Source organism: Epinephelus moara, chromosome 15 (assembly GCF_006386435.1).
Source record: "Epinephelus moara isolate mb chromosome 15, YSFRI_EMoa_1.0, whole genome shotgun sequence".
In the NCBI taxonomy this organism is placed as follows: Eukaryota; Metazoa; Chordata; class Actinopteri; order Perciformes; family Serranidae; genus Epinephelus; species Epinephelus moara.
Window position 1 is genome coordinate 9,407,926 of NC_065520.1, and position 15,121 is coordinate 9,423,046.

General features: G+C 40.5%; 2 protein-coding genes across 5 annotated transcripts; one reads left to right on the plus strand and one right to left on the minus strand.

Annotated features, from left to right (window-relative positions):
• Positions 1 to 3,949: 3,949 nt before the first annotated feature.
• cpo (carboxypeptidase O) lies at positions 3,950 to 12,578 on the plus strand. Of its 3 annotated transcripts, none has more exons than XM_050063280.1 (10): positions 7,375 to 7,465; positions 7,876 to 8,011; positions 8,181 to 8,220; positions 8,311 to 8,412; positions 8,537 to 8,641; positions 8,795 to 8,911; positions 9,267 to 9,360; positions 9,957 to 10,156; positions 11,832 to 11,916; positions 12,021 to 12,578. In XM_050063280.1, exons 2-10 carry the CDS (start codon positions 7,944 to 7,946, stop codon positions 12,284 to 12,286), a joined length of 1,077 nt encoding a protein of 358 aa, XP_049919237.1. In that variant the 5' UTR covers positions 7,375 to 7,465; positions 7,876 to 7,943; the 3' UTR covers positions 12,287 to 12,578. The 3 variants fall into 3 exon arrangements, with proteins under 3 accessions (XP_049919238.1, XP_049919237.1, XP_049919236.1); XM_050063279.1 differs by having other exon boundaries at positions 9,954 to 10,156; positions 12,021 to 12,575; XM_050063281.1 differs by lacking the exons at positions 7,375 to 7,465; positions 7,876 to 8,011 and adding an exon at positions 3,950 to 3,987 and having other exon boundaries at positions 9,954 to 10,156; positions 12,021 to 12,575.
• A 61-nt stretch (positions 12,579 to 12,639) lies between these two features.
• Positions 12,640 to 13,901, minus strand: nudt15 (nudix (nucleoside diphosphate linked moiety X)-type motif 15). 2 transcript variants are annotated; one of them, XM_050063283.1, is made up of 3 exons: positions 13,648 to 13,901; positions 12,966 to 13,162; positions 12,640 to 12,865 (listed from the first exon to the last, which is right to left on the minus strand). In XM_050063283.1, exons 1-3 carry the CDS (start codon positions 13,794 to 13,796, stop codon positions 12,738 to 12,740), a joined length of 474 nt encoding a protein of 157 aa, XP_049919240.1. In that variant the 5' UTR covers positions 13,797 to 13,901; the 3' UTR covers positions 12,640 to 12,737. The 2 variants fall into 2 exon arrangements, with proteins under 2 accessions (XP_049919240.1, XP_049919239.1); XM_050063282.1 differs by having other exon boundaries at positions 12,966 to 13,195.
• Between the last annotated feature and the right edge of the window lie 1,220 nt (positions 13,902 to 15,121).

Genomic DNA, 15,121 nt, shown 5'->3' on the forward strand with positions numbered 1-15,121 from the left:
TGCGCACTCTCTCTCCCCCATTTAACTCTGTCCTGTACATTAAAGGCAAAAAGCCAGAAAAAATAATCTTTAAAAAAAAAATATATATATATATAAGTATGCCAACATAGTCTCATTCCTAGGTCCTCAAATACTACCGCTTTGCCACTCCTCTCTGCATCTTATAGCGATGCACAGAGCACCCTTTAGCATATGTGTGACACAGCTGAAACACATAATAACACGTGGTTAATGTTGCGAAACGGTTTTGGGTTAGAATAAGCACATTTGTTACGTAACATCGTCATGTAAATACGGGACAACAGTGTGTGTTGACCTTGCATAACAGTAAGAATAAAACAACATCACATTTGGTTTCACATGGGACTTAGGTAAATAAATGATGTTACTGATGCTGTGTTGAAAAAACAATGACTTTTGGTTTCACACAGGACACAAACTATAGTCTTGTGGGTGTAAGTCTGCTTTTATTGGACCCATCCACCTCCCCTCTCTCCATTTTGCTGTGAATGGGTTTACAGTGGAGTGATTTGAAAATCTGGTGCGTCTCATGAAGATGCTAAAGGGTACCTTTGGTGTCGATATCACATGCTGAGGGGCGTAAAAAAAGTGGTGGTGTTTGACGTCCTGGGAATGAGAACTGGCTGAATATGTAACTGATGTTGTTTTTTTTTCTGTATGCTGACAATTAATATTTGTTTTTGAGTCTGAATCCATTGTTTGCCTCAAAAAGTAAACCTGATCAAACCAGATGTCTTAATCTCACCTCCACTGGAGTCACATAAAAAGGCCACACCTTAGTCAGCAAATTTAGTTGGTTACTTGATCAAATTTGGTAAATTCCATGGTTTAAAAAACTGTCTCATATCTGCCTAAATTGTTTAAATGGATTTTTTGTTGTGTTAATCTCAAAATGTTCCAGAATCCTTATAGGGTAATAGGGTAATAATTATTCCAGTACATTAGACATTATAATCATCACTGAATTCACTTGTTTCATTGTGATTATTATCACCTCATGTTAACTGCCGACAGACAAGTAGTTGACTAGTAAATGACAAGAAATCCTCCCACATGAGAGAAAATCTACCTTAATGGTCCGTGACTGTAGGTGTGTGTATTTAGACATTTTTTGACATGAAAATGTTTGACAACTTCTTTGTTCCTTGTTCACCCAAGGATATTCTGCTAATCCTGTGATGTGATTATCTTACCTCAGTGCATGGATGGACTGGAAGCAGGGGGAAAAGCAGAAAAGCTAGCCTGGATCTGTCCTAAGGTTAAAAACGAAACAGATACCAGCACCTCTAAAGCTCACTAATGAACTCAAATTGTCATCTTTACATTACTGTTTGTTTTTAGCGACGTGTTGAGCCAAGCTAGCTGTTTTCCCCCTGCTGCCTGTTTTCCATATGTCTCCTGTTTGTAACTTAATGCTTTCAAGAAAAGTTGGACATTTTGAGAAATATACTTTTTGCTTTCTTGTCATATGTTAAATGAGAAGACTTGCTCCCATAGACTTCCATGGCGAAAGAGATATCTGTAAATCAGTGGATACAGTTTTTGAGCGTCACAACCCCTACGAAATGAGTTGTTTCACTATGAGAATTTCATCCATCCAGTCCGATAACGTTTAGAAAGTCGGGAAGAGCTGCGCAATTAATCATTTTATCCGCATGGGCCACACGATGAGAATGCAGTGCCAACCGTCCGGGTAATTTTATACACAGCAGTTGAACTGTTTTGGCTTCATGCACCACTGAAGAACCCTGCATACTGTAGTTCTCTTTATACATCCATGCACTTAAAGGTCCAGTGTGTAGGATTTAGTGGCATTTAGCAGTGAGGTTGCAGAACTGAAACTTCACCTGAAACACTGAAAAATGAATGGCCCTATCGAGAGCCAGCGTTTGTTCGCTATTGTAAAACAACACTCAGAAATGTCACATACTGTGCTCAGATTGTACCCAGTTCACTGCTCTCTGAGAGCAAATAACTGTCTCCCTTAACTGGAAATTAGACATTTAAAAATAGGAATATGGGACATACTTCCAGGGTAATGAAGCTGTGAAGCTGAAACACATCCTCACTCACATGTCAATGTAGCACCAGCACTTCATTCAAAACTGACCACCGACCCAAAAGAACCTTAAGGCCCCTCAGGAATGTATGCACCAGAGTTGCTGGTAACTTTTAGTTTTGCAGTCTGTTCAGATGTTGATGCAGCTTTTCCTCACCACATGCACTCTCAAAGTTAACTGCACATCATAAAACAACAGTGAAATAAAATGCTGGAGTGGTCATAAAATGTTGGATTAAAACTGTCGGGACATGCAGTGTTTGGCTGAATGTGTCCCAAACTAGAAAGAAAAGATCATAAAGTGGCAACAACTATCTAAATTTAACTCTAATCCTGAGAAATATCTCAGCGGTACATTTTCTCTAAACCAAGCTTTAAGATGCTGGGGTTAAGGTAATTTAAAGCGTGTGCACACACACTCATACTGACATGTTGTAAGCTTGTGTCTGAGTGCAACAGAGCAGCCTGCCTCCCTCATCCAAAAGCATTAGTGCTTTCATCCATCATTATGAAGAAACAGCCCATGATGTGTGCTTTGATTCTCTGTCTATGACACACACACACATCTACACACACATCCCAGGTTTGTGCACACAACGCCAAAACTGAGACAGGTCTTGTCTTTATATCTTATGAGCAGCGTATGAAAAGACATGATGCACATGTCAGCAAAGGAGTGGGAACAAAGACTTGAGTTGCTGAGGCGTAGTTAACAAGCAAGCGTTTTACTGTCAGGGTACAACCACGGAGCGGACTAAGACAGAAGGAGCTCTGAATAAAAAAGAGACTGCACTCCTACACTAATTAATCTCAAAGGGCTGAAACTTGGATTAAAAAGCACTGTGGGGATGTTGGCAAGGACTTGCCAAGAAAAGCAGGTAAATTATTAGACAACATACACTCGCTTTTTTATGAAGAGACAGTCCACTTCTGAACTTAAAGTGGTGAATTACTCCCACTGATTTGAGAATAAAACTGTCATTGTTTGCTGCTTTAATGGGTGTACAGCTGTTTGCAAGCACCCTGCCTCTGCTCAAAGTATCTCTGATTATCTTATGTTACAGATGTGATCTAAACTCAGCATTGTACTGACATCTACTGGTCAGATGTTACATGAACAATTTCTGCAATCTACAATTTCTCTCTAAAGTCCTTGCTACAGTGGTAGCACTTTTAATTTTACATTTAAACTTAGTTTAAGTCATTTCCATCAAGAGCATGGTCATAATAAGACACAATGGGCCCCTGGGAAAATAATTTTGTGTCTCTTTGAGGTGATTTTGTGGTTTTTGAGGTAATTTTGTGGCTCTGAGATAATTTTGTGGCTATTTGAGGTAATTTTTTTACTCTGTGAGGTAATTTTGTGTTTTTTGTAGGTAATTTTGTGGCTCTTTGAGGTAATTTTGTGTTTTTTTGAGGTAATTTTGTGGCTCTGAGATAATTTTGTGGCTATTTGAGGTAATTTTGTGGCTCTTTGAGGTAATTTTGTGTTTTTTGTAAGTAATTTTGTGGCTCTTTGAGGTAATTTTGTGGGGTTTTTTTAGGTAATAATCTTTGCAGTTTATTTGCATCTTTTTGTGGACATTTTGAATCTCTTCCTGACTGGTATGTGTTATTTGAGTGACAGCAGGGCCCCTGACACTTTAGGCCCTGAGCCTGTGCCCGTTAGGCCCATTCAGTAATCCATCCATGATGAAGAACAATGTCTTTTACATCAGAGAGACTGCTCATTTTCATTTTCTGCTCAGTTTTTCCAACAGAGTTTCAGTGTGCAAAACTTGTAATGCAAAACAATAAATCACATGCTCAGACCCCAGAATCCAGCGGCTGTATCTCAGCACAAGTTTTAGTGCTTATCAGTAGGTATAAAGGTTAGACTGCAGTGCAGTAATGGAAACAGAAGAGAGGTAGGACAAAAATCTTTTGATTACGCCAAAAGTGCTGCAAAATATTAAGTGTTACCGCAGTGTAAGTTGTGGTTTATTGATATGTGTCTTTTCTTTGCAGCATTAGAGCACTGTAGCATGCTGTAAAGAAGAAAGAGATTCCAGTATCTAAGGTTTTAAAGAAGAGTAAACAGAAAGGAAGAAGTGAACAGATGTAGTGGAAAGTCTAGTCACAACAGTCATTATTGTCTTGTAAACTGTATATCAACAGTAGAATTTTCTCGCAGCTATAGTATAATCTTGAGTAAATGACCACTGCTGACTCAGTTTTAAATGAGAATATGTTGGTGTTTGACAGCCTCATTTGATAATGACCATTATATTTTAAAAAGTAAGAATTATTTAAATTCAGAAATGAACATCTGCATAATGTGATAAACTTACTGTGTGATGTATTACTATACCTCATTTGATACATACTGTATGTTTTCATTTTGTGTGATAGTTTGAGGCCAAAATTAGGACATTTTGTTTTAAGAGTTTTGCTAATTGGAACTCTTTTGTGAAGACCCTGGCAGCTGTACTGCAATATTGAAAGGAGAGTTTGCAACTCTTGCATCACTGACCTCTTCACACAAAAGTGATTTTACTTCAGTTGTTGACAGCTGTTACATTCACTGATTTAAACATCTGTTTCCAGGGTGAAATCTCTCTGGCACACAGGAAATAACGTGTTTTAAGACTTTAACTGCATCCTCAAAAGCTTGTCTGCAATCACCAGCTGGGTAGTCTACCTGAGCAACAACAGCAACCACAGCTGGAAAAACATTAAAAGAGCATTAAAACAAAATCCAAACAATGCGTCACAGGCAATCTTTGGGAGCTGCAGTGACATTACAGAGACATTACAGCAACTTAGCACCAAAATAGACCAGAAGCAGGATCTGAAGACCACTGTGAGGACTCTTCAGCAGGGCACTGCTGGCATAATATTATAGCTTGTTATTCTAAAAATGAAAAATTAGATTAGATCGAGCCTATAATGTCATGCAGTCCACCTGAGCACAGATGTTGTTGACCAGCTACAGTTCAGCCTCACTGATGAATAAAACATTGTTTTTGCCTCTGGTATGTTATGAAGGCTAAATTGCAATGTGTTATAAATGCCAAAGAACCTATTGTTGTATCACAGTTGCTGATATGTCAAAGCAAACTGTTGCAACCCGGCTCTTAGGCTGCAACAAAAAAAAACGGGAGGGAAGACGAGGTTCAAACTAATCAATGTGTTTATTAACATAAACTTAAGAAATACGTGAGAATCAGTGTCAGTAATCAGTAGTGTAGGCGTGTGTGGATGCATGTGTGTGTGTGTGTGAGCGTGCCAAAACAAAAGCAACAGAAAAGGCACGGCCGCGCCGCGGTGCCCTCATGTACGGCGTGGATCGAGTGAGAGAGAGAGAGCCAGCTGGTATCAGAATATAACCGCTTCACCGGGCCCAGGTGCAGCGTATCAGCTGATGTCGGTCCCTCTTGAAAGACAAAGCAGACCAACCAGCAACCAGCAAGCCCACACACCTCCAGAGTAAAGGGAGGGGCCGTCACAAAACTGATTAAGAGGGTACAATGGTGAGATTGCACAAGACATAATTTACAGATAATGATCTTTTATAATCACATGACACATGATAAGTTTAGCACTGACATAATGGAACAAACAATAACAGAGCATTTGGATCATTAATAATTACTAAGATACGTGTGTTAAATTTGATTAGAAACTATTAACACGTTTTCCCCCAAGGTTAATCAATGAATTTCAAAATAAATTCACGTTTAGCATACAAAAAAGGTTTCAGAAACAAAATGCAGAAATACACCAAATGGACACAACCTTTTAAACTGTCTGTTAAAATGATGTGCTGGCAACAGGAAAACAATCCTAATGAAAAGTCTATTTTGAACAGTCGCACTTTCAAACATGTCGTTAACATTATGAAACAGTCGCAGTTTGGTTAGGTTTAGTGAAAGAAAAACATTTGGGCAAGTTTACAGAGGAGGAAAAACTTGGTTAAGTTTAGAAAAAGATTGTGGCTTCAGTTCAGATAACAACATACAGGGACATGATGTAAATGTACGTAGTTTGCATAGTTGCATCAAGTAAGACCTTTGTATAGTTCAATAAAGTCTGTGAAGTCACGTAACTACGTTGACAGTGGTGCTTTTTATACTTAACTTGTGTGTCCACCACGACAAAAGATCCTCATTGACTTTGCATTGACATTGTCACCATGTAACTTTAACAGATTTTGTGCCCACCACCACGAAATGTGTTAAGAGTTTGTGTCCATTTCTAGGCTGAACAAAATGCTAATGTTAGCATGCTAGCATAGGTACAGTGATAATGAATGCTAACACACTGATGTTTAGGTGTATCGTTTATCATTAAGTTTAGCGTGTTATCATCAAGGTTGGAAGTGAACTTTTTCGTCCACCTGCCACCATGGCTGGTGGATTGTGAACACTCAGTAGATTACCTTTGTTTTTTAGCTGGTGAGTGAAGCAAATCTATCAGCGCTTGGCTGGTGGCTGGTGCTAATATCCAACACTAAACACAAACTACAGGTACTACTGAAATTCCACCTCTGAACTAAAAAAAATCCACTGTTAATTTTGCTGCTTCACAGCATGAGGGTTTCGAATTAGAACCCACCGGTTGGTCATATGCATTCTCCCCGTGTTAGCGTGGGCATTCTTCATGTTCTTCAGCTTTTTCCCACAGTCCAAAGGCATGCAGGTTAGGTCAAGTGGTGACTTTAAATTGCCTGTAGGTGTGAATGTGAGCGTAAACGGTTAACTGTCTCTATGTGGCAGCCCTGTGATATGAGCGTCTCGTAGTCTGATGACCTGCCTCGGGTGTACCCCACCTGCAATAGGCTCCAGTCCCCCTGCAACCCTGAATCGGATAAAAGGATATGGATAATTAATGAATTAATGAAATAAATGAATGAATAATTAAGATCTCTAAAATTTCGAAATCAGATAATCAAGAGCAGACTGTTATTCACAGGGTGTCCACCCATATTCATTTGCTTTTTGTAAATAGAAAAATATGTGCACCACCTGCAATTATGACCCTGTACTGGACCTTTGTTCTTTGTCATCAGTCGAGCATCGTTATTTTTTCCTGTTAAGTCTTTGACTTAATGCAGCTTATCGAATCTACTCCCTCTTATGTTCATATTATAAAAACATTCTCCTGTGCAGCTGAACACGATGCTATTACTGTCAGACATGGATGTGGGTTTAAAAAAAAAAGACCAGACCAGTATCACCATGACAGCACTTATGAACCGTTATGAATTACACAACACTACCGTGAGTGTATTTCCTGTTTCTGACAAGTCTCTCAGTTTCTGAGGAAGGACTGTAACAGGCAGAACTAAATAACAGTTGCACCCCATCACTTGTTGACCTGACTTCACAGCTGCTCCACTAATAGGTATGTGGCATCTGATACACCTGGGAGAAAAGAGTGAGCTGGAGGGGATATGATGAAAAGTTAGCAGTTGAGAAATACAAAAGGTCAAACTGGGAAGGAAGTGGAAACAGCAGATAACAACAGCTAAGAAGGAGGCTTATACAACTATTTAGTGTAGCTGAATGTGGCTCCAGTTTATTTTTATTATGGCTGTTTTTTATCAATTTGAAAACCATCTGATGAGCACATGACAATGAGTACCTGATTAATGATATAAAAATGATCGTCATGGAGCTATTTTGAAGGATATAAAGTAATCAAGGCATTCAGCTCAGATTAACCATTAACCAACAAAATGATAACGTGCATGTAGCAGTCGTCCACGGCTGAGGCAAAGGTGTATTTTTATCTGATGGATGTTTTCTATAAAGGCTCGCACCATCTCGAGGTCAGTGTCGTCAACAGTTGCAAACAAGGAGTTTATTTTCTCAAAGTGACAATGCTTAACTCTGTGGGACTGAGCCTTGTGGTGCTGCTTTCAGCGATAGGAGCAGCCACCGTGGAGAGGTGAGATTCATTCATAAAATTGCATATTGGTGTCAAACTGACAGGAAGCAAACAAGTGTGGAAGACTCAGAATTGGTTGATTAGCATTTTGTACAACATGAAATTATATAGGTGGGACATACTCTAGAAAGCCTCTCATGTGTCTCATGTATTTTGGCATGTGCAACAGAGCGGAGTACGACTACTACAAATACCATCCCATGCCAGAGGTGAGAAAGCCCGATCACTGCTCTCAAACATTTTACTTTGACAGATAACACACACACTCTGATGTATAATGTCTGTACTCCACTTTACAGATCTCAAACTGGATGGATCAGATTGCGAAGGATTACCATGATGTTGTGAGCATCGTGGAATATGGACAAACCTATGAGAAGAAGGTTATTCGCTTGCTCAAGGTAAACCAGATTTATAAATTCTTTATATCAGAGGAGATCATGATCCGAACAATAGCAGAGTGTATTGCTGATTTATGTGTGTTAAATAGAAGCCTAATAAGAAGCTTTATAATTTGTCTTTCAGATTGGCGTGAATACTGGTGAGAAAAAGAAAGCTATCTGGATGGACTGTGGTATACACGCCAGGGAATGGATCGCCCCGGCCTTCTGTCAGTACTTTGTCAGAGAGGTAAGATGCAAAAATATAATTTATCATTTAAATATAAACTAGAGTCAGTCAAGTTGCACTTACAGTTAAAACTTTTCAAACTGTTTTTGTAGCCGTGGTGAGGGCGTAACCTTCCAATATATCCATTTGACCTTTATGTATTTCTCAAATCAGATCCTGCAGGCCTACAAAACAGACCCAAAAATGCAAGAGATGATGACGAACATGGACTTCTATGTCACCCCTGTGCTCAACATGGACGGCTACGTGTACTCCTGGAAGGACAACACAGTCAGTGCTTGTGTTTGAGGGATTCTTATCAAATTACTTTTCTGGGGTTTCTGAGTTGTGCCTCGAGCTCTCGAGCCACAGATGGGCAGGATATGAGAATGATAGTCTATTAAAGCGACGGCAGTTAAGTTATATTGAGTTACAGTTCAATCAGTGGATAAATTGATATCTGGTCCTCAATGTGACCAAAGTACAAAATCATCTCATTTTCCAAAAGATGATGAATGTAAAAATGATGTCAAGCAGCAATCTAAGGCAGCGATGAAGTATGTTCAAGTGCCCATTTTATTTTTTACTGAATTGATAGAATGACCAGAGCCAGGTGATTTAGCTGACTGAACATTTTGACCCGTAGACTCGACTGTGGAGGAAGAACAGGTCACCGGGACCTTCAGGCTACGACTGTTATGGCACTGATCTCAACCGCAACTTTGATGCCAACTGGGGCAGTGAGTGTTGTTGTGTTTCTCCATCTCTTCATGTATACAGCTTGTTGCTTTGATCATCATGGATAAGTGGGTATCACACAAACACAAGATATTGCTGAAGCTGTTTCCTCACTGCACAGTTTGTCTCAAAGGGATACTGATGAGTGATCTGAAGCACTGAAAATGTCGGATCCTATAGTTCCCACAATGCAACTTAGTACCATCTGTCGTTAGACTGTCCCTGCCAAGAAGATGCCCACATCTTCCATATACCTCAGTCTCAGTTTGTACAGCAGGTTTTCTGTGATAAATTTGAGGTTGACATTAAATATTCTCCTGAGCCACAGAAAACATTAGATGAGAGTCCATTTAATTTTTCTAAGCTGCTTCATTTCCACTGTGCATTGCATTGTGGGACAACAGTATCTACCAGTAAGGAAATTGAGTATATAAACTGACATCTTTGATTAATGCCAACCTTACACCAAACAACTTTTTAAAGCAAATCTTGTCGCAGACAATTTCCAGCGTCAGAATAAAAGTGTCTTATAGAATTTCTAAGATTTGAACATGGAAAGTTTCAAATTTTTGAATTTCTTTGGCTGTTTCCACAGCAGTCGGGATATCATTTAACTGCAGCTCAAACATCTACTGCGGGAGCCAAGCTGTGTCTGAGCCCGAGGCCCAGGCTGTAACTTACTTTGTAGGAAGTCGGAAGGAGGACTTCCTGTGTTTCCTCACCATCCACTCCTACAGCCAGCTGCTCCTGATTCCCTATGGACACCCCAACTTCACCGCCGCCAACTACGATGAGCTGGTATTTACATCTGCAGACACAGTGCTGCACATTTATACATTTCTGAGGATGAACATGCACGCACTACAGTTAACATGATATCATATATTGTAGGTCAGAATAAAAAGTGTACGTGCATCTTGATTATCACTGCGTGCTTTTACATTAAAATAGAGAATACTCTATTTTTCGCCATAGAAACTGAGCTTATGCTGATCACGAAAACCCGCAAAAAAATTGTTACCAACACATCAACACTCACGTAAACATGGATGTATTTAAGGTTTTGGATTTAATATTGTTTGTTGGATATACAGCACGTTTGAATGGTGCATGGCGAAATGTGCATACAGACCACACACGTGACAGAACAACAGATGTCATTAACACAGTCCAAAAACGGTCAGTCCTCGTCTGGCAAGACAGAGCAGAACGGAAGGAAGCTGTGAAGCATTGATAGTGGAAAACGACTGGCTGGTTGCTGATAGGAGGGAGGCTGGTGCAGGTAATAACCCACTGGAACCACAAACCAGAGGGAATTATGCAAAACAGGATTATGTCCATTCGTCTCTCTCTCTCTCTGTGGCTCTAGCATGACTTTAGCTGAGGAAAGTCGGCCTGCCCTCAAATGGCACCTTGTTTCTTTGTCTTGGCAGGATGCAGACTCACATCACACTCTCATGGATGATGTGATGAGGTTTTGGGTTATGAATCTCAAATGAATGAACCTGGCACAGGATTGGTTTACGAACACTGAGACTATGATTAAAGTGAGATCCAACCCTACACATATATAGAAATGTACAGAAAATGATGTGAATTGTAGTAATTTAGCTTATCTTAATACACAAAATACACAGTTACAGGACATTACCTTTTAAAAATAGACAAATGTGCTGAATCCAACTCTGTCCTGACAGTCTTGCATCAGACAGATAAACTATGGAAAAAATCAGGTTCCTCTGCCTACTCCTAGTGCTCCTGTTTGCATTTGCAAGAAGTAGAAACTAAATTAGCACTAAAATAAAAACAAAATGTGCATTGTGCTACAGTGTTTGACACTAATACTTCAGCTATAAAAATAAAAAATATATACAGTCACTGTGCTGTTGCTGTAAGTGTGAATATTTAACTACAATATGTACAACAGTAGAATAAATTGTCAATAAAGTGCCAATAAATGTATTGACAGTTTCAGCAAATATGACAAAGTTATTTTTATGGCTACCTACTGAACCTTTCAACAGTTCAATACTTGTGTTTGTATTTCTAGAAATAAACTGTAGACAACACTGAGTACAGCACTCCTCAAATCTTAATCAAATATATTCCACTATTCTGACTGGGTGCAAAAACGTTTCACACTCCCCCACCACAGTGCCTGTGTTCCATATCAAAGATGACGTCATTCTCATGTGTCTGTGACAGCTGAGCCTAATTTTTTGCTCATTACGCCACACGTTAATGTCAGCCACATTACCCAGCCATGTGGAGGAAGTGTCAGTTCCTGTCATTAATACTGATGAAGCTCCAGAAATTTGCATTTCCTGCCTTGTTAAACTGCTTCCTGGTGTCTCCTAGTTGCCCAGCACGTGTTACTTCACTCATTACTAGAGAAAACCTGCAGTTTAAAGGCACAGTCAGCTGGTGTAGATGCTTTCACTGACTGTATGATACTGTCTGTCTCCTTCCTCAGATGGAGGTGGGTTTGGGTGCAGCAGACGCCATAAGGAGAGTCCATGGGATGAACTACACAGTAGGAACCTCACCAGATGTCTTGTGTAAGTCTGCACATCACTGCTGGTCACAGATTGATCACTTCTAGCTGTGCTAGCAGCGTGGCCCCAGGGACGAGACAGTAAAATGTGTCCCCATCTTTCCACAGACCCCAACTCTGGTTCATCCAGAGACTGGGCTCGGATGCAGGGGATCCCCCTCACCTTCACCTTTGAGCTCAGAGATAAAGGGGAGTTCGGCTTCATGCTTCCCGAGAATCAAATCCAGCCGGCCTGTGAGGAGGCCTACAGCGGAGCCCTGCATATCATCACCTACGCCCACGACAAGACCTTTAGTGGTGCCGTGGCAACCGCTGCTGCAACCCTTTGGACCTTGCTGTTAGCAGCGTGTGTCACCGGCACCAACCTGATGTGAAGTGGAGGAAACTGCATGAGGGAAACTGACCAAAGCAACCCTCATTTTAGGCAGAATGTTTTGTTGATAAATTACGATCAGATGTATCTCTTGATAAATAATAATGCGTCCATTATGAAACTGTTAAGTGTCTTTGAATGATCCGAAATGTTTATATCTGCTCATAAACTTCCATGAATGTCATATTGCAGGCAGTGGTTGATAAATTTGAATTATTCGTCTATTTTTTTTATCAATATCATGACAAAATATAACATTATGTGGCAAGAGTGGAAAAATAAGAATAAAATCTTTAAATATGTCCCACTTTTCTTGTGTTGGTGTGTCTTTAAAACATTTGTGAAACCAGTTCTCCCATCCAAATTGCATTTTATTTGTTTCATCAGAGGTTGAGTTTTGAGGAGGTATGTCTGTTTTATCGTATAAAAGTTTCCTGATGTAACAGTCCGTTTCAAAGCTCAGTTTCAGTGCTTGTGTTTGTGTTCTTGAATGGCTGGAAGCCTTGTTGTCTCAGACAGGCTAGCGGCAAGAAGAGCTGCTCCTCTGGAGGAAACTGGTCCCACCGCGTCCACGTCCATCCTGTTGGGGAAAGAACCACACATATCATCAACTCTCAGGTGGGTGGCAATCTTTTTTTAAATGTTAAACTTGTGAAAAACATTAGCTCCACTTTACATACCCTCGTTCTTCTCTGGCTCCAGGTTCTCCGGCTCTCCTGACTGCTCCCTGTCCAGCTCCCCTTGCATGATTATGGTGACATAGTGGTACTGCTCCTCCAGTCTGATGGAGTTCACCACTGACGCAAAGCACACGTTGAACAAACGCACCCCTGCTTCCTCCAGCACCTCTCTGTGAGCACACTCCTCCCACGTCTCTCTTTCAGTGACATAGAAACAAGTGTCACATCCACTGCAAGTCATCATATGCATGTCACGTCATCATACACTACACTTAAGTTGGATCTCTACTTTAAGATGACTGTCTTAAATGAGGGATCTAAACATGATTACAAAGCCTCACTACCTTACACCAAATCCCATTTGAAATATAGCAAATTAATATGTGTGCACGGTTGCTTGGCAGGCGCGTGCAATCATGAAAATTAAGAACATGCCCTAATATTTGCTGAACACTAAGGGAGAATTCGGCACAACGATAACTGGATAAGAAGTTTTTATTTCATTGCAATTCCTCTGCTAATGACAGACAACGCATCATCATAGTGACTGGAGTTAAGTGTTTCGTTAGGGGATGTTTGCCGAGTTAAATGAATGAAGGACGGTGCTGAACATTTATAAACGCCCATGTTTGCGTCACACACTGTCAGATTTGTGAATGGGCTTGCTGCTGAGGTTACCTACCCAAACTCCAAGTGGCCACCGGGTAGCTGGTACGTCCCTCTGCCCATCGCGCTTCTCCGTTTCCCCAGGAGAACACACCCTGGGTGGGCTGAGTCTATCACCAGCACCCCGACCCCAACTCCTGGACGTTTCACGGTTTTATTTGACATGTGGTCAAACTTAAAGACGACACATAAATGAAACAGACTTAGCTAAACAGACTTAGCATAACCGGACAGTGCTACGCTGAGGAGTAGCAGGAGGTACAAGATATTAACGTTTGTGTACTTCTGTCTTCGCTTTTAACGTGTTTTGGAGACTTGGCCCTCTGTTGTTGCCTTACCTTCGGCACATTAACTTCTCTCACTTTGGATGGCAACACTATTATGGTATATATGTAATAAGAAACCAACATACCACATTATATCGTCACAGTTGTTAATTTGGTGGCTTATTTTGAATTGGTTGTGCACAAGGAACTCTCTTGACAATTAAATACTCTTTGGCTGCTTGGTGCTTCAGTGGTATGAACCTCTCCATGCCAGGTCTACCTAACTTGCTTCCCCCGCGGGGACACTTTTGTGAAAATTACAGGAGCCCAGGGGCCAGTTAATAAATAAACCTAAATAACATTTTTTAGTTAAAATAAAATTAATATGACAAATCTAGTTGCAGCAGCCCTGCACATGTCAGGTGAATACAGGAGCGTCTTTTGGATTTGGGGACATTCAGGGCCTAGTCCGGACCTCTGTCAGCTGAGGGATCCTCCCCTGGCACTTTTTTTTTTAAGGAAAGAAACAACCTCTATTACATAATGGACAATACATTCACTGAAAAGTATCATCTGCAGCTGCTAAACATATGAGTAACACTGCCACCTAGTGACAATATACGCTAAGTGTATATTCTAGACCTACAGGGGATATTACAATCACTTAACTGGAGGAGCTCAGTTAATCACTGCTTTTAGCTCAGTTAGATTTGAGATATATAGGTCTTTGTTAAAAATTAGACGGTGACACCCAGTAAGCATTCCTCAGTTTCTGCATAATCCTTCAGATAAAGCTCTATTCACAATTAAGTGTTGCAGCTAAAGTTTTTGGGACACACACTTATTGAACACATTTCAATTGACAATAAAATTGGTCATCTAACTAGAAAGAAAAGAATGCAGGGAGTGCAATCTGTTGCTCTGACACACTCACTGTTCCACCTCACAGCAGTCAAGGCCCAATAAGATAAGACCCACACACACACACACACACACACACACACACACACACACACAGCAGTCAAGGCCCAAAGAGATAAGATCAGCCAGTATTTCACAAACAGTAAAGAGTTAGTCCATGATTTGAATTCTAATTTGAGCTGCATTACTGTGTTCCTCTATTCCATTACTCATCTCACAACTCCACAGATTTACCTTGTGACTCCTCAGGGAGCCCAACCCATAGACCGTATATAAAGTAGTCAACACTAGCCCCACCTCGAC